The sequence below is a fragment of the Mytilus galloprovincialis genome, chromosome 2, assembly GCF_965363235.1.
Source record: "Mytilus galloprovincialis chromosome 2, xbMytGall1.hap1.1, whole genome shotgun sequence".
Taxonomy (NCBI): Eukaryota; Metazoa; Mollusca; class Bivalvia; order Mytilida; family Mytilidae; genus Mytilus; species Mytilus galloprovincialis.
This window is the reverse complement of record NC_134839.1, coordinates 104,067,068-104,083,578: the sequence shown is the minus strand read 5'-3', so window position 1 is coordinate 104,083,578 and position 16,511 is coordinate 104,067,068. Positions and strand designations below refer to the sequence as shown.

The 16,511-nt window shown below is 32.1% G+C and overlaps 1 protein-coding gene across 4 annotated transcripts in view; it reads right to left on the bottom strand.

The window, feature by feature from the left end:
- LOC143065211 (uncharacterized) overlaps positions 1-16,511 on the bottom strand; it is a 48,291-nt gene that overhangs the window by 2,777 nt on the left and 29,003 nt on the right. For all 4 annotated transcript variants that reach the window (XM_076238639.1, XM_076238641.1, XM_076238640.1 and 1 more), the window contains 9 exons: positions 12,834-12,932; positions 8,541-8,639; positions 6,282-6,481; positions 5,127-5,484; positions 4,700-4,891; positions 4,031-4,296; positions 2,891-3,140; positions 1,214-1,598; positions 572-622 (listed from right to left, as the gene is read on the bottom strand). In XM_076238639.1, the coding sequence (XP_076094754.1) occupies positions 572-622; positions 1,214-1,598; positions 2,891-3,140; positions 4,031-4,296; positions 4,700-4,891; positions 5,127-5,484; positions 6,282-6,481; positions 8,541-8,639; positions 12,834-12,932 (1,900 nt within the window). The remainder of the gene's footprint in view (positions 1-571; positions 623-1,213; positions 1,599-2,890; positions 3,141-4,030; positions 4,297-4,699; positions 4,892-5,126; positions 5,485-6,281; positions 6,482-8,540; positions 8,640-12,833; positions 12,933-16,511) is intronic.

Here is a 16,511-nt window from a genome sequence, read left to right as displayed (position 1 = left end):
TAAGATTGTTAATGATGAAACAACGCTTTATAATTAGCACTGAGAAGTTATATATCATTTGATTACTTAAAACCAAAATTTATTTTTTGTAAGATTGAGAACAAACAGAATGACAATGGTATGCAGTGAAAAATGAGGTAAACAGTAAAGTAACATGAATTTAACTTAGATATAAAATAATAAATCTGATACCAAACTACAAAAAAAGTCAAGTTTCGAAACAGACACATACCAGTAAAATGCAAACGTTTCAGGGCTAAAATCTTTTTTAAAAAAAGAGGCTTTGACAGAACATTCAAACCCCTCGATCGGTAACTCTTCTCGAATGAACTGAATTCGGTGTCATTGAAACTTTTGAATTCAAACATCATGATTGCTGTCGAAATTTATTACCTGAATCTGGCAAATAATGCAAGCCTTAACTTGAGACAGCATGCTGTGTAGTGTAATTTTGTGTTTTAACTTTCATAGGTTCGTTTATCCTTTCTTCGAATGGAAATATTGCTCATAAATATTGCTGTAATTGTGTTAACAGAGGAAGTTTAATTTGGATTATGTATCTACCACTTACATTCAGGGTCATTTGGATCAAGTTTCGTCTCTCTTAACAGTTCCTCTGGAACTAAAATATAGTCAATAGTTCAGAATAGTATACACTTGCAACTATACAATTAATATTCATTGTAATCCTGCTTCACAAGATACTACCATTTATTTTTAGTTGTACAAAATCATGAACGTAAAAAAATAAATATTCAATAAACATTTATTCGTAAAACTGTCATATTCTTGGTTTACACATGTTTGAAAACTAAATTGCATAGGAAAATGAGAAACGTTTTCAGTTTTATAAGCTTTATTTGAGAAGTCACAAGGGATGCTGGCTTATCTGTGTGGGATGTATAAATACACAGCGACGTCAATTGTCCAAAGTCGTGAGGTAAAACCTTTATATTACTATTTTCATAAGTGGTAGTTCATATAGACACAAATGCAAAAAAAAAAACACACAAAAAAAGAAATCGTTTTGATTCATTTTAAACTTTCAAAAAGATTTCTGAATATCGTTTTTGCAAATAACTGGGTATTTGATAAAAACCGAAAGACGACTTGAAAGCAATTGGACTACGTAAATGCAAACCACGCAACAGCTAAAAACAGTCACATGGTTCACATTATTTATACGTGTTAGTAATTTAATAATTTAACTCACTTTCTACTTCAGTTATTTTGACAGCAATTGGTAACGTTGTTAGATATTCAGTCTGCGGCTTTTGTTCCTCCTCTACTAATTCATTTTTAATTGCAGTGGTCTTTGACCATGGACAACAACTACAAATACCAGATTTTGGTGTTACTTCAGGCACTTTATTCGGGTCTACTTTCTCGTTTGACTTTGTGTCCACTTCGATAATTTTGTCGATTCTGACATCACCACTAGGCAGTTTGTGTGAATCAAATGTTACCTCACCAGTAGGCAGTTTGTAATGATCAATTAAGTTGAAAGTCCTGTGGTTTTTCTTTTTGTTTGGATTAAATATAATAATTTTGTCACCTTCTGTTCCTTCTTGAATAGGCAGATCTCCTGAGAACGTTATCTAGAAAAAGTAAAAGAATAAACTTCGTTCAAACCAAAATCTGGACTCGAAGTTATCCCCCCTAAGAGAAAAATCCGTGTACATAATCGTTTTGGAATGGTCTCTTTGTCTCAAAAGCAAATATGATATATTTCGCATAAAGATCTATTCAATTGAAAACAAATATCGGTTTTTTGAAACTGTTAGTCTAAATCAGACTGTAAATTCTGAATAAGGAAAAAGCCTTTTAAATTGAAAAGTAGAATCACAAAATTACTGAACTCAAATAGGCAAGTGCCTAATCACATGGCAAAATCAAATGACAAAACACATAAAAAACGAATGGACAACAACTGTCATATACCTGACTTGGTACAGGCATTTTCAAACGTAGAAAATGGTGGATTAAACTTGGTTTAATAGCGCTACACCCCTCACTTTGTACGACAGTCTCATCAAATTCCATTATCTTTACAATGATGTAAACTAAACAGACATAATAAATAAAATAGTCAAAATATGGATACAGCAGTCATCATCGTAATACAATTTTAAAGAAGCAATTTCGCGTGTATGACGTCAAAGGACTTCATTTTCCTACTAGTTGTTTATTATAAGTCACATTGCTTTTCATCTTGTAATAAATGAGAAAATGTGACATTTTAATTTTTCAAAATTTTCTTTATTCTTTTATGTTAGTTTCTGCTTAATTATTGCGTAAAACATCACCAGTATAAATTCTTATATGTGTACATAATTGCAAAAGCCATGCTATATCGATTAATGCTACCCATAGTTTAATAAATTTATCCCCAAGAGTAAACACATTTGATTCGAGATTTGTTTTATATTCCAATGAAACTTGCAAAAGTCGAATATTTTTCTTTCTATGATAACACAATATTGATGAATTCTGAAAGCAGTAGTAACTTTTGAGTTAACCAATAAAGGATTAAAATTGTGAGAATAATGGTGCGACTATCTTAAAGAAGATACAAAATAATAGAGATAAATGAGCGATGACTGTAATATAATTAGTATTACTTCTTATCTTCAAGTCGAAATCACAAAATGAGCTTTCAAAACATAGTAGCATAGTTCTTGTCATATATTTTACGATATTGACCAGTCAATATTAAACAAGTTAATATATAATAGCAACGATAAGGAAATTTGATGCATGAAAGTCTACAAATATTACCAAATGGCAACAAGAAATCAATAACCCATTTCAAAAAGTATAACGAAACCACTAATATTTGAGTACAAGCATAATCTTCCCATATTAATCCGACTTCTAGATATCACAGTACCTTAAACTGTTGGTACACCGGTACAATACAATCGAAGTATTCCACGGACTGAGTTTCAAATCCTTTTGCTTTCCATTGTTTACGTCGTTTCCTGCCCGATGTCTTCAGAATGCATTCAATAATCAGGGTGAAAACTCTGTCTGTTTCAAACTTAACCATTGCAAACAATTCAATCTTGCGCTCTTTCTTAATTGCTTGAGTGGCCAATTTGACCGCTTTCTCCGAATATCTTCTAGAGCCGGCAACATAACTAAAACCAATTAAAATTACAACGTTTTAATGACAAAGAAAGTCGTCAAAACTAAATGGTGCCACAAAAACGTTATTTGTGTTGTTGACAATATTTCTACTTTTTCTTAGAATACTAGTCATAAAGTAAATCTGAGAACAAATTTTAGTAATATGCTCTTGAAAATATAGCTTATTTCTTATTTGAATAGGCTGTTAACTGTCTTTAATATACCGACTGTGATCTATTCCAAATTGTGACATTATATCTAAGTATGGAAGGATATGCATACATAGAAGGAGACGCTTGATTATGGGCCCTCTGTTTCTAATTTTCTCGGATTTCAGTATTTTTGATATTTCACTTTTTGCCCTGTGAAAGACCTGGTCTCTCTCCCATTAGAAAGCATGCGATTGAATGAGGTTTTGATTTAAACCTTGATATATATAGATATATCTGTTTTCGAATACCGATAAACTACTGTTTCCTTTGAATTTAATTCACTACACGTACTCTCATATCGGTACTTAGTGTTTTGTCTATTTGATTGTTTTTCTGTTGCGATTCGCACTAATCTAACTTACTTGGCAGACCCTATGGAACTGATTTTGATAGTTTGTTTTGATGGTTGTGATCTGGTGCATTTCATGAGTTTTATGTAGACGAGACGCGCGTCATTTTAAACGTGTCTGTCCCAAGTGAGGAGTCTGTACTTCAGAAATTGTTGTTAGTAGCTGTATGTCATTGTTTTTTTTATATTCTTTTACAATGCATCAAGCCGCTGCTTTTTTCTCAATTGTGTTAAATTTTTTCATACCACAGCCTTTTAAAGCTTTAGAGCTTCTGTACAGTACATATCAGATAATATAAACTAAGGACGACATGATTGCAAAATTAAAATAAAATCTTACAAAGAAAAATGGTTGACGTCGAATGCCACAAATTTCTTTTGGTTATCTGTTTCTATAATTTCCCAGTCATCATCCTCCTCTGGGTATTCCTTATGACAGCCAAGGATGATAACATCTGTATCGGTCTGAGTGTGCACTGGCATTTGCATTTTGACAGTTTTCTTGGGCTGTTTACCATCTGACATTGTTAAATCCAATACATTGGTAATCAGTAGTGGTTCGTCTACATCTTTTTCATCAATAATCAAAGCTTTGGTTTCTGAAACCTAGTTTTAAATATTCTTATAAAAAGGAAATTATGTTCATCCAATTTTAATAAAGATTTGTCTTAGTTTAGTCTTTTGCTTCCATAAACCAAATTGATTTCACGAAACTTTTTAACATGCTTATTTAATAAATATCCTTATTAGATTTGGTGTTTCGAAACTTTTCAACATGCTTATTTAATCAATATTTTTATTAGATTTAGTTTTACTTTTGACTCATTTGGAAAAATTGTGTAATGTTTTTTTTATTTTTTTTTTAATTTGGTACAAATCAGATACAATCACTTTTTTAGGCAGCCTTAATTGATAAAATGACACGAAACGGTGAATCAGAGTGCTCTTATAAAGGGTTAAACCCCGGATATTTAAATGATATGAACATTACAGTGGATTTTTTCCTTACATTAACTTGTAAATGACCAAGACCTTCAAATGTTCCTTGAGGTATATCTATCTTTGCATCTGGTTCCATTACAGGTTGTATACACACAGCATCATCTGTTACCGTGAATGTTTCTGGTACTTCTGTTGTGATTATGGCAAACATTACTGTGTCTTTCTTTCCAAAGGTAATTGTAAGAGATACATTTGTGTACTGGAATGTAAATAATGCTTGATGATTTGGAGGTCAGATAATTGTATATACTATTATAAACAGTCCATAGCCTTTCAAAAAGGAAACATTTTGCTGCTATGAAAGTTTTAACATCTGGACATTGTTTTAAAAATGCAATAATAAATGGAATTTCTATCGACAAATTTCAAATCTTTGCTTGTTTAATATAGATAGAAAAATTACATTGTTAGATAAATAGACAAAGCTAACTTACATTTGAGACGTCTGGGTCATCAGTTTCAATTTTGTCGAATCCATCAATAGTCCCATTTACCGAACCGTCCATAGAAAACAACGACAAGCGCTCGCTGCAACTCGGGATACCAGGTACTGTGATCTGTAATTTTAGAGAATTAGGCTTTTTACCCCAAACAATCAGTTCCACAACGTCACTAAACAAACTTTCATGCTGTTGCAAAAGATCACGCGCGTTTGAATATTCTGGATGCATTTTACCACAATATAAGTAAAAACTGTTCAAAATATTGTATGGTTGCATCGATATTCCAAGAGATCCTATTTTGATATCGTCTGTTCCTGGTTGAACTTGTAATACTTTGAAAGATATTGCACTAAAAGAAAAAAGAAAATTACTTCATTTATTTTCATATTGATTAGTAAAATAAGAAGGATTTTTAAAATTTAAGATGTTTTATGAATTAAATATACGGTCATAAGTTTTCGTCAATGAATTTTGCGGTAAGCTACAGAACTTTTTTTCTCTTGATCAAGCATTTTAACTCTTTTTTTTTATTATTAAAAGTAATTTACAGATCTGGCCCAGCTAATGATGTGTAATATGTCCATGGTCAATATATACCTTTGGATTTTCATTTCATTTTTAGTTTTCTCCGAGCAAAGCACTCCGGCTTCTTCCGCCATGAAAAAGTCCAGAAGTGGCGCTTAAAAGTGGGGTTAAAACAACAACAATCAATCAATCAATCATTTTGTATGAATGTCAAACTTAATGATGAGGTAGTTATAACAAACGCGAAGAGGAAAGTTATATACAGATTATTTTTACAAAAACGACATGAACGGAAGACAACATTCACTCAAAAAATAAATTTCGATTAGAAGTGCCTTGATGTAATTTGCTACACGAATTTTGCAATAAAGATAAAGCATTTTGAGACGGTTACAGATCATAGTCACTTTTAAATTCATCCTTTGTCGACACCATATCATAGGTCAAAACGTCGATTCATATGAACGCTTTGTGATAGTATCGGCAAGGATTTGGAAAATTATGTGATAAACACAATAAAGTATGCAAAAAGAAAAGTATTTACATAACAGCTCGTCGTTAACAATTCAGTATAAGTTAATTTGCAACATATAGAATGATGCATCTTTTTAAAATGCTTACCCATACTTATATCCTGGGTACCTACTGCTCTGTAAAACAAGTAGATCTAAAACCCATTTTTCCTTTTTAGCGAGCATGCTCGTATCACCCATTGTCCAAACCCAATCCTGTAGAGCAGCTTCTGCTCCTAGTTTACAAAACAGTCGAACTGCATTTGCATCCTTTCTGATTACGGCAAGCTCAAGGCCACTCTGACCATGCTGTTGAAAGACACTATGCATGTGTTATAATGTATTGCTTATAATTTATAATATAATAAACATGAACGCAGTATGACTTATATCCCAATGATTTGTTTAGAATTGCGGAAGAAGTCTGTTTTTGCCATTTGCTCAAGTGTGTAGTTCGTGTCATTGGTGACCATAAAACATATTCTTCTATGTACCGGTATATTGTTTGTGAGCACTCAGCACTCTCTAAAATGTGACAAGGATTTAACAAACAAAATAAGAACAAACAAAAGTAAAAGTCTGTTGGGAAACGATTGACTCACCAAATATGTACTTTAACACAAGAACATGATAACCTAAATGACAAGGACAATAAAATAAAGATTTGGTCGTAATTTTTTTTTCTCAACTTATCCTTATTGTCAATTTCTAAACGTGTAAGTCAAAATTTAAGGCAAACCTAAACTGTATGTGCTAATTCATTTTAAGCAAACTCGATTAGATAGATGAGTTCATTATAGTCACTACACTATATTATTTCAGGAGATAATCTTTACATAGATATAAGATGATTTGGCATGAGTGCACATGTATAGCGGTATGTAATTTGAATAATCTTTTATATAAGCTTTGGATTTCAAATAGTTTGGCCACGAGCATCACTGAAGGGACATGTATTGTCGAAATGCGCATCTGGTGCAGGAGAATTGGTACCGTTAATGCTATTGAAATGGTTATTCAAGGTTTTTTTTCATTCTTCATGGAAAACTGCTTTATGAAGTATGCTCAATATTAGTACAGGAAGTTAGCATGAAGGTGAGCTTAATATGGGAAGTTCCCATATATATACCGGTCGTTTGTTGCAAACACGTTCTGAATTAGCAAATATGTGAAATTAGTTACGTCGATCAGAAACATGTACAATTTTTTCTTGTTTGCAAGATTTATAGTAACGTTAAGTTGCAGTGAAGCGAGTTCAAATTACGTTTAATTGAAGAAGAAAAAATAACAGATAACAAATGGTAGAAAAACGGAGTTAAAACAAGCCTATAGAGCCTCTACAGCCAGAAACAATGAAAAGATCCGATATATATATTTTATAGGGCAACTACAAAAGACAAAATAATGCAGTGAATGTATGCTCACTGTAATGAATTTTTCAACCAGATTCCGAGAGATTATTCTACTAATGTTCCCAGTATTTGAATTATGTTGGTCAAACTATTTTCACTTTATTCGGAGTCTTTTCTGGACCAAGTCAGGAATATGACAGTTGTCCATTCATTCATTTGATGTGTTCTATTATTTGATTTTGCCATTTGCTTAGGTACTTTCCGTTTTTTTATTTTCCTCGGAGTTCTGTAACTTTGTGATTTTACTTTCTTTTTATCCTGATTTTTATGTCCAGAATTTTCCAAGTTACCATGTCGGCAGGGTATACCAGTAAAACACATAAAATGTCAATGTGATTAAGAAAGCTCTCATCAGATGAGGAAGAATATGGTCAAAGCATATTGTTTTGAAATTTGAAAAGATTTGAACAAAGGTATATGTTTGCTTCTGTTTGCTGGTATGGAGTTTGTGTAGGAACCTTCAAACTTAAAATTGAGAAAATAACCCGACCAAGGGTAGAAAACAACCCAAGTCATGCAATGGGTCTTCAACACACTTGTTAACTTACATGTTTGAATTTACAAAATAACTTTCGTAAGTCTTTGAAATCTCAAATTCAAAAAAGAAAGATTGAAATGGTGCGCAATCCAGTAAAAGTGGTTTTTAATCAGTAAGGATCATTGCAATGTTATTCTTTTCAGTTATTGCGTCAATTGACTCTTAAAATGGCTTGTAATCCTTTTGACTCTTAAACTCATTTTTCTACCTTTTTTTTCAATTTTGTTTTGGAAATAATATTTGCATGTTTGTATGTGTATGTGAATTCAAGTAGCCGTATAAAATACAATGGTCATGAAAGTAATTCCACAAAAAGGATATATATATACATAAATTGATTGCTACGGAACTTGTTCGTATAAGAATCATCATTTTAAACATTGTAACTCACAAAGAGTTACCTGTTTCAGTATCTCACCATATTCAATATGTCTATATCTCCTCCGTGTGCAACTATCGCCACTATAACTTCAATGTTTCCTTTACGTGCCGCTTTATGGATTGCAGTTTCACCATTCTAAAAAATATCAGTCGGTCACTTTAAAAACCCAATTCCAATTGCACGCTAGGCAATGATTTATGTGGTTGTAAATCTTTAACATTTCTAAAAGGAAGTTTCTATTTTCAGTGTATCAATTGGAACTTCAGCGCATGTTAATTTCCTAACATAACGCTTCTGTCAAGTTCTATAACTTTCCTAGGACCAGCAAATGTTATTTATTTGAAATTTCGAATACCTCTGTTTTGGTGTTTAACATCTACAATTCAAAAGTGTAAAGTAGACAGTTTTGGTTGTTTTAAGATAAATATCAAAAAAATGCAAAATTTCTCTCTCAGAAAGTAACCAGATTGGTTTACTAGAGTACACTGTTATCCTCATTAAATGACCTGATAATTCATGGTCACAGTGGTTTGTCGTCGGATTTCTGATCTGAAATTTTAATATTTTTAATAATAAAAAAATCTCAAATAGGCAAAATGAAACCGTAATGTCCTGGTTTGTTCCAGTTGTTATACAATTTTTTTAAAAATGAATTTTACTATCAACACTTGATAATCTATCTATATTTAAAAATAATGGTAGGCATCAATTATTATGTAAACTGGGTCAAATACTCATTAGTAAATTAGACGATATTTTCAAAGAGTGTGACACCATCTCATTCTTCAGCCCAATGTATGAATATTCTCGTATGATTACAGCTTTTTGACACCATAGGCTGTTCCCGCGTATCGACAAACCTGAAGATCATAAAGGTCATTTTTTGAAAATTAAATATATTAGCAGAGGTATTGATTTTATCAACTTATCTAGTATATTTAATGACTCTACCGTTCAAAACTTTATACCTCCCTATTTTGATAATATAGAACCACCTATAATTTCATACACATACAAAAAACCCAGCAGAAGTTTAATTTTTAATTATACATCGGTTACATCAGACGTCAATATAGATAGTAATACTCCCTTAACTTGAAACTGTGAATCGTCGAAGTTTAGATATGTTCCCTATGGCCATGTTATTTCAGGGGACCTCAATATCGTCCAGGACAGAGAGTTAAAAACTTTTTGAAAAAAGGACCAAAATATCGTCCACCAACTAAAATAGATTGGAAAGAGTGTCGTCAAGTCACCAAAGATGCTCTTTCCTCGTTTTTTTAAAAAATGGTGTAAACGGGAAAAATCTGATAAAAAATCTCTTGATTCTTATTTAAATAAATGTATGAATGTAGTAGATAAGAGAATATCACATTTGGAAAATAATTTAGAAGTAAATAATAGAGTACATAATACACCCATTTTTAGAATAAGAAATAAACTTCAAATACTTTCAAAGCGGTTTGTGTTTGTACCGGCCGACAAAGCAGCCAACAATGTGGTGGTGGTATGCCGTAAATACTACACGGACGTTCTTAAGAATGAAATTTTAAATTCATCTACATTCAAGTCCATCCGCTCTACAGAGAGTCATATAGTAAACAAGCATATCACAACCACATCAAAGCTTAAGGCTTCTTCTGAACATTTGAAGGTCCCTACTATGTATTGGCTACCTAAACTACACAAAAAACCATTTAAATATCGTTTCATCTCTGCCTCTAGTAAGTGTTCTACAACTAATCTTTCTGTGCTTTTAACTAGTTCATTAACTACTATTAAAGAGATTATCATAAACTATTGTAATAAAATATATGAACATAGTGGTATAAACCATTTTTGGAGTGTAAAAAATTCTTTGGATGTTTTAGATAAATTACGTGCTTTTGATGGTCCTTTTGATTCTGTTAATAGTTTTGATTTTTCTACTCCTTACACTACACTTCCACACTATCTTATTAAACAAAAGTTTTCCTATTTAATTAAATGGTCGTTTGGTAGAGATATATTTGCTGCAATTCATTTAAAGCCTTCTTCTCTAATGAGAAAGATAAATATGCTAAATATACTTACTGGAGGTGTGATGAGATGATTAAAGCTGTTAATTTTCTCCTTGATAATATTTATGTACGTTTCGGCAACAAAGGTTGTAGGTTCCTTTGGCACCATCTTACGGTGTTTATATTTCACAACTTGTTCGCTATGACCGTGCCTGTTGTGACGTTTTTTTATTTTAACGAACGCAACTAATTGTGCCCCTTTAATAGCAGACTTGTTTTTGTACTGTTACGAATCACAGTTCATGACTAAACTCAGTAAAGACCCGTCGAAATTGCATTTAATTGATAAATTCAACAACACTTACCGTTATCTTGATGATATTTTTTCGTTATATAATCAAGAATTTTCTCAATATACTGCGGAAATTTACCCCAAGGAACTTACTTTAAATAAATCAAATTTATTCGGTAATAACTGTCCTTTCCTGGATTTAGATATTTCGGTTTTAAACAGGAAACTCCACACTAATTTACGACAAAAGAGACGACTTTTCGTTCCCTATTGTTAATTTTCCATTTTAGATGGTGATGTTCCTTTGGCACCATCTTACGGTGTTTATATTTCACAACTTGTTCGCTATGCCCGTGTCTGTTGTGACGTTTTTTGATTTTAACGAACGCAACCTATGTATTACTGGTAAATTATTAAACCAGGGATATCGTTACCATAAATTACTTAAAACCTTTACTAAATTTTTCAATAGATATAAAGATTTGGTTCTGAAGTTTGGTTGTACCTGTAGAAAACTTATTTCAAACGGGATAGCACATCCTCATTTTTACGGAAATGTTGTTAACCGTGCCCGGAAATTTCGAAATGATCCATGTAAACTTGTCTCTACTTTAAATAAACTTATTCTAAAAGGTTACCTATGCAACACTGTAATAAGATCATTGAATATTGTTTTTATTGGTATAAATATTGATTTTGTTATCAGTAAATTAAAAGCTAACTAAATATTAGTAGTATGTTATATGCATATGCATATTCATGGATCTACAATCTGTCGATACCTGTAACTTGGTATTGCACAAGGTCATGTTTTTCTCTGGCTGTTTATGACGTCTTTACACTAAATCCATTGGGTGTTGGATGTTTACGGATTGATAGTTTAGTCTTAGTTGCATTATTTTTTTATTAGTTGTTAGTGGCTTTGAACTAGCTGTCAGATAACTGCGAGTACTCTCAGATCTGTTCATTGTGTCTTTTTGTGTCGGGATGTATAAGTACCGGGCCATGTCCACTTGTATTTTTGTCCATCTGATGAGTTAAGCCTTTTTCAACTGATTTTTATAGTTCGTTCTTATGTTGTACTGTTATACCACTGTCCAAAATTAGGGGAGGGTTGGGATCCCGCTAACATGTTTAACACCGCCACATTATTTATGTATGTGCCTGTCCCAAGTCCCTGTAATTCAGTGGTTGTCGTTTGTTTATGTGTTACATATTTGTTTTTCGTTCATTTTTTTTTACATAAACAAGGCCGTTAGTTTTCTCGTTTGGATTGTTTTACATTGTCTTATCGGGCCCTTTATAGCAGACTATGCGGTATGGGCTTTGCTCATTGTTGAAGGCCGTACGGTGACCTACAGTTGTTAATGTCTGTGTCATTTTGGTCTTTTGTGGATAGTTGTCTCATTGGCAATCATACCACATCTTCTTTTTTATATTTACATATTCAAGCAAAACTGCCACATGTTTACATTTTCATGTTCCGATGTTCCGAGTGTTAAATATTTCAATCTATATTTATTCAAAGTATCATTTTTATTTGGCCTTTTTATCTTTTTTGATTCGAGCGTCACTAATGAGTCTTGTGTAGGCGAAACGAGCGTCTGGCGAAAATTCAAATTTTCAATCCTGGTTTCTATGATGAGTTTATTTACTACCACTGTGGCGATGCCACTGCTGGTGGAGGTTTTTCCATCGAGGATATCACCAGTCAAGTAGTCAGTACTTGATATAAATTATCATTGATATGGTCAAAACTATATATTAATGTTTACAAAACTAGGATTTTTTTGAAAAACCAAGGCAATTCTAACTCAGGTAGAGATTATAGATTACCTTACCTGTATTTGGCAAAACGTTTAGGAAATTGTGGTCCTCAATGCTCTTCGACTTAGCACTTTATTTTGTCTTTTTTATATATTTTTTTATTCGAGCGTCACTGATGAGTACTTTGTAGACGAAACGCGCGTCTTGCGCACATAGAAAATTTCAATTTTTGTATCTCTGATGAGTTTATTATATCAGGCAAATTCTTACCATATCCACTTTTCTAACGTTTCCACCATTTTGAATCATTTGGACTACAAGGTCAACATAGCCTTCAAGTGCAGCATAATGTAAAGGTGTACACCCAGCCTGTAACGAAGAGTAAAATCACAACATATACTGAACTCAGAGGCAAATTCAAAGAGGAAAGTCCACAGTTAAATGGCAAAATCAAAAGCTCAAACACTGTTTATTAAACTCACTTCTCATGCATGTATACCATCCAATACCAGCTAGGTTAAAAGCTAATGTCCGAAACTACCGTTATGAAATAATAATAATTGCAGTTACGGATATCAGTTCCACAAAGGAAAATTTCATAATCAAGATATAGTAGTAGGGCAATAAACGACCATATTAAGAGGTATTAAAATAAGTTCATTTATCAACTACTTTATTAACTACTTACATACTGTTTACTAATTCTCAATATAATGTAGATTTCTTGGTTTATTTATTTTTTTTTTTATATTTGTTCAGGAATTAAGTTGTGCGCATGCCTTTGTAAATGTTCTCCACTCCACAGTGGAAAGTATCCGATTGTTTTTAATTTTCTAAAGGTTTCGATTGATGAACAGATTAATTTTTGCTTGGAACAGGTATGCATCCATATTTATAATCATAAACTCAAAAAGGGATCCCTGCCTGTTAAATAGGAAAAAACATCAAAATCTTATTATGAGAACCTACAGAAAAATGCCGAATCTTGATCTCATCTTAAACTGTTGAAAGTATCTACATCTGTAACACGTGGAAATATTTCGTGGATTTTTTTTTTTTGTTTTATAATAAGAAACCTAGGTAAAAGTTGTATACATATATATTTTCTGGCAATTTTGTGCATTTTTCTTTTGATTTATTTTTTTTTTTTGATATTTTTTCATATCATGCTACTCGCTTGAGACGGAATAGTATTGCTAGAAACTAAGGAGGCACGTGGAAATCTACAAATATGTAGGTACGGGTATTTTTGGGGTTCAGTATTTTTCCTTCATAATTTTGACAAAAACGGCTTTGTGAACGAAGCGCGCGTCCGTTTTTTTTTTAATTTTTAAACCTAGTACCTTTTGTTAGCTATTATTCGTGTGTTTCTCTGTCCTATATTTTCTCCCATTTATTTGCATTGTAGTCCTGTCATGTAATTTTGTCATTTTAATGTTATATTTAACATTGTCATTAAAGCGGGAGGTTTGACAGGCCACAAAACCAGGTTACACCCACCATTTGTTTTCTTAAAATGTCCTGTACCAAGTCAGGAAAATGTCCATTGTTATATTATAGTTCGTTTCTGTGTGTGTTACATTTTAATGATGTGTTTCTGTTGTGTCGTAGTTCTCTTTTGTTTGATGCGTTTCCCTCAGTTTTAGTTTGCATCCCGGATTTGTATTTTTTGTTTTCTCAACCAATTTATGAATTTCCAACAGCGGTATACTACTGTTGCCTTTATTTACATACAATTGAAATAAAAACAGTCAGTTTTTAATAGAAAACTTGAATACTTATTAAATATCGTACTCACAAGCATTTGGTGAGATATCAGCAAAGAAACAACGAAAATATAAAAAATGACACGTCTAGAAAGAGGACAGCAACAAATAAGAATCCAGAAGGATTGTTTTATTGCAAGCTTCAGAAGTGTTTGTGCAAAACAGTGAGTTACAAAGAGACATATAGAAGTCTTATACCTTTCTAATCTAGTCCTGCAATTAAATATTGATTGGGTAAAATATGTATATAACGGCTACTTTGATAACAATTCCTACAATTGTTACATTTACAAGCAATAAATAGTTAAAGAAAGGTGTAGAACAGAACAGGACCAAACCTATTTTTCAAAAGGAAAATATATAACTGCAATAAATTATAATTGACAATAGCATGCATAATTGCATACAAGAACTCGAGGTCGTCGTTGCTGAAATGTTTAAACTCTTGAATAATATTTTGAACTGGAATATATTTTTAACAAATAAATAAGATAAGACAAAGATTATTTTATTCAAGAGTCCCATATCAATATTTCAGTAAATATGCATGTTCTGCACACAATACAATTAAAAACAAATATCTATACCCAGCCCTACTTACGATTTTAAAACATTGTATTTACAATAAAACAAATACAATTTAAAAGGCCAAAACATGCAATATTATAAATCAAATAAAATAAACTAAAATGCCAACATTGTGATAAGTAAAGTAAGTAAAACATAATATTACAAAATGAAGCCTAGCACAGTTTTCAACTTTTTCTAAATAAAAACAAATGTAAAATGAAAGAAAAAACAAAACTGATTATAGATATAAAAAGTTAACAGGTTATGATTTCACAAAAGCCTTATCATCCCGATAAAAAAAACAGAAATGTTTGTATGTATATACCGTTCATAAACGCAAGAAATATATCCTCTTTGTTCATTCTGTAAAACTAATCATTGTGTTTTATGGCGTTTGAGAATGTCCTTATCAGATATCTGTACTAGTATACATTGGACATTATACCTTCACTTTTACATTTATAATTAGGGGTAAATGTTTGATGTGCGATAGGTTTTGGAAATAATTGTCATTCAATACGATAATGTACTCTATGAATATGAAATTAAACAATTACTATGTAAATTTATAGTCTAGTTACCTTTTTTAAAAACTGATATTCTGTTTGGGTTTGTTTTAGTATTTTTTTTTTTTTTTTTTTTTTTTTGTACATGCATTTCCTTTTGTAGAAAACGGTTGATTAAACATGGTTTTATCTTTTTTTGTATACAATTAACTTGCTTCATTGTAATATACAAAAGTATTGAATGTAAGATCAGCAAATCTTTATATAGTTATAAGATATATAAAAGATGTTGTATGAGTGCCAATGAGACAACTCTCTATCCAAGTCACAATTGATAAAAATAAACCATTATATGTCAAAGTATGGTCTTAAACACAACGCCTTGGATCACACCGAACAGCAAGCTATAAAGGGCCCCAAACATTACTAGTTTAAAACCATTCTATCGGGAAAACAACGGTATAAAATTGAGAAATGAAATGAGGAATGTGTCAAATCGACAACAACCCGACCATAGAGCAGATAACAGGCCAAGGCCACCAATGGGTGTTCAAAAAATATGTATACTAGTACAGTGATAATTGACGTCATACTAAACTCCGAATTATACACAAGAAACTAAAATTAACAATCATACAAGACAAACAAAGGCCAGAGGCTCCTGACTTGTTACATCCCAGCTCCTTTGTTCTAACAGGGGTGATCTGAGCCGGATCGTACCTACCAGATCACCCCAGTTTGAGTTTCCTTGTAATGCATGCTTTCCTTTGTTCTATAACATTTAGGCGGGAATGTCAAATCCACTATAAAACTTATAATCAATTATACGGAAAAGACTATCTATCAGAATTTACGTAGAAAAAATCCAGTGTATATGCTGGGATTCGAACTCAAGACCTATAGCATATCAAGCCAAGACACATACCACTACACCAGGACGACTGGATACGACCTATCAGTAATTTAACATACTTAAAGGAAGCATGATATTTTTATAAGTGGGGCGAGTTGGCAGACCTTTATTCAGAGGGGTTTAAACCCTTTTCGTTGATAAGTGAGTTGTCAGACTGATTGTTCAATTTGATTCTACACTTTTTCAAAAGTGG